This window comes from Mesitornis unicolor, unplaced genomic scaffold (genome assembly GCF_000695765.1).
Source record: "Mesitornis unicolor isolate BGI_N332 unplaced genomic scaffold, ASM69576v1 scaffold32083, whole genome shotgun sequence".
NCBI classification, from domain to species: domain Eukaryota; kingdom Metazoa; phylum Chordata; class Aves; order Mesitornithiformes; family Mesitornithidae; genus Mesitornis; species Mesitornis unicolor.
Genome location: NW_010175851.1, coordinates 1,407 through 9,141, shown reverse-complemented (window position 1 = coordinate 9,141; position 7,735 = coordinate 1,407). Strand labels below are relative to the sequence as shown.

The following is a 7,735-nucleotide window of genomic DNA, read 5'->3' as shown; positions in this document are numbered from 1 at the left end:
TCCGAGGCAAGGTGAGGCCTGGGACCGGGACCGGGGCTGCAGTGCCTGAGACTGCGGGGCTCCCGGCTCTCCCGGGCTCCTCTTACAGCTCCTGCTTTGTGATTTCCTGCCTAGAAAGCAGCGACGACGCTGGATGAGAAGATTGAGAAAGTGAGACAGAAAAGGAAGTTCCAGGTCAGGGTCTTTTCTCTCATTGCTTGAAAAGACTGGTATGGGTTTGACTTTCTCCTGCGTCCCCTGCAGATGCACAGACTCTGAAAGCACCTTGAGCAGCAGTGCTTGAGCCACAGCTCACCACCTCGGCTGGGTTTGCATGCACACCCGATGCATTGCTGAACTGATGAGAATGCAGAATTGTTAAAGCTTAAGGTTATGCAAAACAACATTATCAGTGAATGGGCTTACAATAACAAGTAACAAAAACTCCTAAAGGACTGAAGTTTATTTTTTATCCTTTTTAAAACTTTTTAATATTTTTCTAGGAAAGAGAAGCTAAACAAGCAAAAGTGAAAGATGAAGATGCAGAGACTGAGGATAATAATACTGAAAAGAGGGAGTGTGAGGATCTCAGTAGGGACGAAGAAGATGTCGACTCTCAGTATTCATTGGATGATGAAACTATCTTCACAAAAGCAGGTATTAGCAGTACATGTTGAGATGGTTTGGAGCAAGAATATCTGAGAGACTGTTGGCTCGGTGGAGAAAAGTCTGTAGTGAAGCCTTTCTGTAGCATTCCTTCTGACTTTTGTCAAGCTCATTTTGAATGGTAGCTGTAGTACTTTAATTGAACTCGTCCCTGAGGAAGGTTATTTGCTTGACATTTTACTCCATTGCGTGCCTGCACTGGTTTCTGAGGCTTCTCTCTCAATAACTCATTCAGAGCAGAAAGGGTGAGGTGAAGGTGGTCACCATATCTTGTTATGTGTTTAGCTGTGCCTGTTAATTCCTGTCACGTTTCTTTGCAGATACAATCAAAGTGAAGGAACAGAGGAGGTCGAAAAAGGGAGCAAAGGTAAGTGTTGGACAGAATGACACTTGGTCATTCTTCAGCATTTATCCTGGAGGAATTTGACTTTGGTTAACAAACTGTACCTCAAAAACTAGCCCAGAGCCCTTTGATAACTTGTTGTGTTGCTGCCTGTTGTTCCAGTTTTGTTGTTGTTGCTGTTTCTAGGAACCAGAGAGCTTTTTTGAAGATGCCTCTCAATACGATGATAACTTATCATTCCAGGACATGAATCTTTCAAGACCTTTGCTAAAGGTATTTACCTAGTTTGGTTATTACACATGTTACTCTGAAGAATGTTGTTCAGCCTCCCCTTCACCAATTAGACCTGACAAATTCCTCGGTGTGATAGTCCTTTAGGAGCTGTTATTTCAAATAATGAAAACTGATTTGTGATATGTCAACACCGTCATGAGTGAGACTTGTCACAGAATCGCAGAATGGCTGAGGTTGGCAGGGGCCTCTGGAGCTCACCTTGCCCAGCCCCTGCTGAAGCAGGGCCGCCCAGCACTGGTGGCCCAGGAGCATGTCCAGACAGCTTTTGAATATCCCCAGGGATGGAGCCTGCAGCCTCTCTGCACAACCTGTGCAGTGCTCAGTCACCCTCACAGTGAAAAAGGGTTTCCTGGCGTTGAGAGGGAACCTCCCGTGTTCCCGTTGGTGCCCGTGGCTTCTGGTCCTGGCACTGGGCACTGCTGAACAGAGCCTGGCTTTGTCCTCTGTTCCCCCTCCCTTCAGGTATTGGTACACGTGGACGAGTTCCCCCCTGAGCCTTCTCTTCTCCAGGCTGGACAGCCCCAGCTCTGCCAGCCTTTCCCCATACGTGGGGTGCTCCAGTCCCGTGGTGATCTTGGGGGCTCTTTGCTGGGTGCGTCCTTGTCTGTTGTGCTGATGAGCCCCGCAGTGGACTCAGCGCTGCAGGTGTGGCCTCACCAGAGACAGGGTTTAATTGCACTGTCTCCTTTGTAGGCAATCACAGCTCTTGGCTTCAAGCAACCAACTCCAATTCAGAAGGCTTGTATCCCGGTGGGCCTTCTGGGGAAGGACATTTGTGCCTGTGCTGCCACTGGGACAGGTAGGGTGTTGGAGAGGGCACAGGAAACAATGACAATTAGCTATTCACAATAATTGGTAATTCTCCTTAATTTTCTTGTTTAGGTAAAACAGCTGCCTTCATCTTGCCTGTCCTTGAGCGCCTGATTTACAAACCTCGTCAGGCTCCAATAACACGGGTATTGGTTCTGGTGCCAACACGAGAGCTGGGTATTCAGGTGCACTCTGTCACAAAACAGCTGGCACAGTTCAGCAGTGTCACAACTTGCCTTGCTGTCGGTGAGTATTAAGTTGCTTATGTGAACTTACAGCTCGCTGCACGCTGCTGTACAGAACTGGGAATTCTGCGTTATGAAATGAGGCTGCATGGTTATTGCAGGCATGCTTCTAGTAGCTGTGCTAGGGTTTAAAATCTCACTTTCCAATACTGTGTCATCCTTTCAGTTGGTTTCTGAGGAAGAAAAGGTGGGGTCACTTGTTATTGTGAAGTGGTGTTAATCTGAGTTGTTTCCCATTCCTCCAGCAGTTGAGGTCTGCGTACCCTGCTGCAGCCCGCTCAGGGAGTCACAGCCCACGCTTGCTCTTTCAGGTGGCCTAGACGTGAAGACGCAGGAAGCAGCTCTGCGCTCTGGGCCGGACATTCTTATCGCCACTCCTGGGCGGCTGATTGATCATCTCCACAACTGCCCTTCCTTCCACCTGAGCAGTGTTGAGGTGCTGATTTTGGATGAAGCAGACAGGTAGGCTAAACGGGACAGCAGTGGAAAACGAGATGGTAGTTCTGCTTTCCTTTACCCGGGCTATAGGGCCATCTTTGTTGCCCTGCCTTAAGTAATGTTTCTTAGTTAGAACCGGATGAAGCTGTCTTACCTTGCTGTTTTTCTCCTGTGTAGGATGCTGGATGAATACTTTGAGGAACAGATGAAGGAAATAATCAGGTTGTGCTCCAGCCACCGTCAGACAATGCTTTTCTCTGCCACAATGACAGAGGAGGTGAGACAGGCTGCTGAGATGCATATCGAGGCAGAAAGTGGAATAGAAGCTTGTCTGTTCTTTCACCAGGGATTATATGGCCTTTTTTCCTTAACCTGTTTTGGTAGGTGAAAGATTTGGCTTCTGTTTCCCTGAAAAATCCCGTCCGAATTTTTGTGAACAGCAACACAGATGTTGCCCCTTTCCTGCGGCAGGAATTTATCCGGATCAGACCCAACCGAGAGGGGGACCGAGAGGCCATTGTGTCAGGTTAGTGAAGAGCAGAGAAGGGCTGGAATCGGTAGGTGACGATGACGCAGGCTCCTGAGAGGATTTTCTTTCAGCTCTGCTGACACGAACCTTCCCAGATCACGTAATGCTTTTCACCCAGACCAAGAAGCAAGCTCACCGCATGCACATCCTGCTGGGGCTGATGGGCCTGCGGGTCGGGGAGCTCCATGGGAACCTCTCTCAGGCACAGCGGCTGGAAGCACTCAGGTATTAGCAGGCTTAGTTGGCAATCGTAGGCAAAGAAGAAGTTAGGAGTTGGAAGTTTTAGGGCAGAAGTGGGTTGCTGTATTGCTAATGCATTTGCTGTCTCTGCTCAGGCGCTTTAAGGATGAGCAGATTGATATTCTGGTAGCTACAGATGTGGCTGCACGTGGACTTGATATTGAAGGTGTTAAAACAGTGAGTATTTGCAGTGCTGAGTTTTTAATGAGTCCTTCGATATTGTTTCCCTACTAACACTGTTTTGTTACAGGTAATCAATTTTACCATGCCAAACACCACCAAACACTACGTGCATCGAGTGGGTCGGACAGCAAGAGCAGGCAGGGCTGGTCGTTCAGTTTCACTTGTGGGCGAGGAAGAGCGCAAGATGCTGAAGGATATTGTGAAGACTGCCAAAACACCAGTGAAAGCCAGAATTCTCCCCCAAGGTATACCCTTCACTGAGGTAAAGCACAGGAGAGCCATAGCCAGGGAGTGTTGGGGGTCTCCATCCCTGGAGATATTCCAGGCCAGGCTTGATGGGGCTCAGAGCAGCCTGATCTCGTACCGATGTCCCTGCTCACTGCAGGGTTGAACTGGATCCGCTTTAAAGGACCCTTCCAACCCAACACATTCTATGATTCTATGTTTCTATGAATGTCATGGTCCAGAGAGACACTAAAAGAGGTGCTGAAAAACAAGATGGAGTATACACGAGCTGCTTCTGATGTTCACACTGTATTGATAATTTTCAGATGTCATACTAAAATTTCGAGAGAAGATTGAGAATCTAGAGAAAGATGTGTATGCAGTTCTGTGCTTGGAGCGTGAGGAACGTGAGATGCAGCAGTCAGAGGCCCAGGTAAGGGGGTCTTTAGGATTCTTTATTAAATCTTAGTGTCTTAGGATCTGGAGTGCATAAGGGCACTAATGCGCTTAACCTGCCTGCTTTAGAATGGGAAGAGCTAGGTATTTTTTTGCCACCATGAGGTCACTTGTTGCATGAATTGTCTCAGATCAATAGAGCAAAGAAGCAGCTGGAGACAGGAAAACAAGAGCCTGGGGCTGAGGGTTTGGAGCGGAGCTGGTTCCAGACCCGTGAGGAGAGGAAGAAAGAGAAATGTGAGTCACAACGCTGTTGCTCTGTTAAATTCCATAGGTGCAACTGGTCTCTGCTCTGTAGTTTAAGAGGTTCTTTATTCTTTCTTTGTCCTTGTCTCTCCAGTGGCTAAAGCCCTGCAGGAGTTTGACCTAGCGTTACGAGGCAAAAAGAAAAGGAAGAAATTTATGCAGGACAGACAGAAAAAAGCCCAAATGACGGTGAGTACGTTTATGGACAAGTAGGACCCTGGGTGGACTATCCTAGTTTTGTCTTAGCAAAACCTCACATCACTGTAAATTTGCATTTTATCACCTTTCAGCCAGAGGAGCGGTCACAGTTTGAAATCTTGAAATCTCAAATGTATGCTGAGCGGCTGGCAAAAAGGAATCGCCGAGCAAAGCGAGCCAGAGTCTTGCCAGAAGAGGAACCAGCAGCAGTACCTGCAGGTGGAGACTTTTGTGTTACAGCTGACTTACCTTGCGTCAGTTGCATGTTACAAATTAAACTCGTTTGTGTAGAGGGAGGCACTGATCTTCGAAGGGATGGCCACCAGCGCTGGCCAGGGTGCACGTTTGCAGAGAGGAGTCATTGCTTTTCCCGACCGTTAGGCAGATTCTTGTGGTCAGGGCTGCTGGGCTCTAGTAAACAAGATGATGCTGCAGCCTTGTCTTTACAGCCAACGTTCTGACTGCTGTCTGTGTGTTTAGGCCCCAAGCGGAAGAAAAAACTGTCTGTGTTTGACGAAGAGCTCACCAACACAAGCAGGAAGGCTCTGAAGCAGTACCGTGCCGGGTAATGTCTTAGCATTAGTCCAGACTTTACTAGCTGAGATATTTTTTGCATCTCTGGACTTTCTCAGGGATACTTTGACTGGTACTGGGGGAAAAAGGTGGGCAGAGCACGTAAGGGCTTCTTGCAAGAAGTACCTGTGCTATTGATGTACTTCAGTGGTTTTTGTCTTCTCTTAAAAAGCCCATCATTTGAAGATCGAAAACGCCTGGGTATGGCCCAGCATAGGAAAGGAGGAAACTTCAAATCCAAGTCCAGGTATAGTTCCCTTTACGTTCTCTAATATTAAAGGGTGGGTTTTTTCCTTCCTTGCTTGCTTTTTCCTCCTCTTGTGGTCGTTTAAAGGCCCTTGTAAAAGGAGCTTACCCTTCTACTGCAGGTCTGACGTTGGGGCCAATCAAGGATTGCGTATTCCTAGGCTTCTGCTCGGGAGAGCACTGCCTGGAAAATGCTCAGTGCTCTTCCTTAGTTGTCACGGAGAGTTGGGCTGGTGGTCATTTCAAGTATCTTCTCTTTCAGGTACAAGAGAAAGTGAGAACTGTTGGTAATGACCAAGTGTGTAATTTGGACAATGCAGACATTTCAGACATGCGCTCCCCAGGGCCTGGATTTCTTTGTACTGCAAGGAGACCACTTCAGTAAGAAGAAACAGTTTTTCTTCAAGTTCCGGAATACCTTTGAGTTGTTCGTTAATGCCTGGCTGAAGACCCTGTGTGAAAACATCTTCAGCAGCCCATATAATAAAGGATTGATTTTTTTTCTTCTAAAATGTTTGCTGTTATATGGGATAGGTAAAGCCACTGAGACCTGGGGTACGCGCTATTGTTCTCTCAGATTTTTAGTTCATGTAAGTCATCTTTAGGACAAAAAAATGGAGAACGCTTATTGCTTTGTTCACGTGCTTAATTAGAGATCACATAGTATGGCTGAAAAGGATTTCTGTGGTTGAGAGCCTATCTCTAAAACAAAATATCCATTTTATTTCCGAAATAAAATTTTTCTAAAAAAAAAAAATAAAATGTTTAGGACTACCTATCACAAAGACGACTTCAGAAATAACAGGAATTAAAATCTCCAAGAGGCTACTCTCTCAAGAAAGGATCTTCTCCAAGAGGGGTGAAACTAAAGCAGCTGTAAGCTGGGGCAAGAAGGGAAGAGCACAGCCAGAGTCCAGGCAGGTTTACGTTGCTGTGTGCAGTGACAGGTTTGCTCATCCTGGCTTTTTCTTCTGACTCAAAGCAATGCAGCTCCACCTATAAAGACGATTTACTGCAGGACACAAAGCAGCAGCTTAATGCAGCGCATCAGAGCTCACTGTTCCTAATACAGGCTCTACTGTACTTGTTCCACAGGGAATAAAGCAGGGAGAATGCAGACCAGTAACCCATACTTAATTTCAGCAAAATGTTGAACTTTTTTACCATCTCTGCCATCCCAACAATTTATTTTTTTTCCCATCAGCCCTGCTAAATTTCACAGGATCACATAATGGTGGGGATTGGAAGGGACCTCTGGAGATCATCTGGTCCAGCCCCCCTGCCAAAGCACTCACGTAGAACAGGTTGCACAGGATAGTGTCATATAGCACTAAATTTCATTGATACGCTTTATTTCCTATAAGGAACACAGGCCAGTATCGACCTACGTTGCCCAGGCCAACTGTTAACTCCTGAGCTGTCAATATAAATTGAGCTTTTTGCTTCAAACCTGCTCTTCTGGGGTGACCAAAGTGCAGTAGTGAAAGACAACGGCTGCGCTCCTGAAATAAGACTGGTACAACAGTGACTCAGTACTGGGTTTTCCAACTTTATTAAAAAGAGCAAACTTTACAAGCAGTAAATATAAAATATACATAGCAAAGTTCTGACCCATACTACTGCTCAGTATATTCCCTTGATCAGTCTTCTCACAGTACGTCATGGAACATCTCACGGCCTTGGTGGACGCATGCCGGGTGGAGGGGGTCCTGGGAACAAAGGAAAGAGGAAGCAAGGCTAAACCAGAAGGACATTTTCACCATGCTCAAAGCGGCCTTAGCGTGCCTTTTTTGTCACTGAGGCATTTACTGACAACTAGCAAAGCTTTGGAGGCATCAAAACACATCATCCGCCAAACGTTTTATTTATGTTATGGCTTCTTACAGCTTCTAGGCATTTAAGATAACCTCAGCTCACCTCTCATTCCTGGGGGTGGTGGTCTCATGCCTGGTGGGGGCATTCCCATAGGAGCACCTCGGCCGGGTGGCATCCCCATAGGAGGGCCCATAGGTGGTCTCATGCCTGGAGGAGGTCCCATCATTCCTGAAGCCAGAGGAAGAACAA

The 7,735-nt window shown here is 46.8% G+C and overlaps 2 protein-coding genes across 2 annotated transcripts in view; one reads left to right on the top strand and one right to left on the bottom strand.

Annotated features, from left to right (window-relative positions):
* Nucleotides 1-114: 114 nt before the first annotated feature.
* Nucleotides 115-5,949, top strand: DDX27 (DEAD (Asp-Glu-Ala-Asp) box polypeptide 27; the record flags this gene model as incomplete). The annotated part of the gene is made up of 19 exons (XM_010181562.1): nucleotides 115-174; nucleotides 483-636; nucleotides 966-1,012; nucleotides 1,175-1,261; nucleotides 1,976-2,081; nucleotides 2,165-2,338; nucleotides 2,649-2,799; nucleotides 2,953-3,052; nucleotides 3,160-3,301; nucleotides 3,376-3,529; nucleotides 3,640-3,721; nucleotides 3,795-3,972; nucleotides 4,279-4,385; nucleotides 4,540-4,645; nucleotides 4,749-4,843; nucleotides 4,945-5,071; nucleotides 5,333-5,417; nucleotides 5,598-5,672; nucleotides 5,934-5,949. Coding segments are annotated over 19 exons (2,046 nt in total), but the record flags the coding sequence as incomplete, so codon positions are not given.
* A 1,249-nt stretch (nucleotides 5,950-7,198) lies between these two features.
* LOC104538377 (small nuclear ribonucleoprotein-associated protein B'-like) overlaps nucleotides 7,199-7,735 on the bottom strand; it is a gene marked incomplete at its 5' end in the record, with an annotated part of 1,830 nt that continues 1,293 nt past the window's right edge. Inside the window, 2 exon segments of the mRNA XM_010181561.1 lie at nucleotides 7,199-7,380; nucleotides 7,589-7,714. Coding sequence (XP_010179863.1) covers nucleotides 7,343-7,380; nucleotides 7,589-7,714 — 164 coding nt within the window.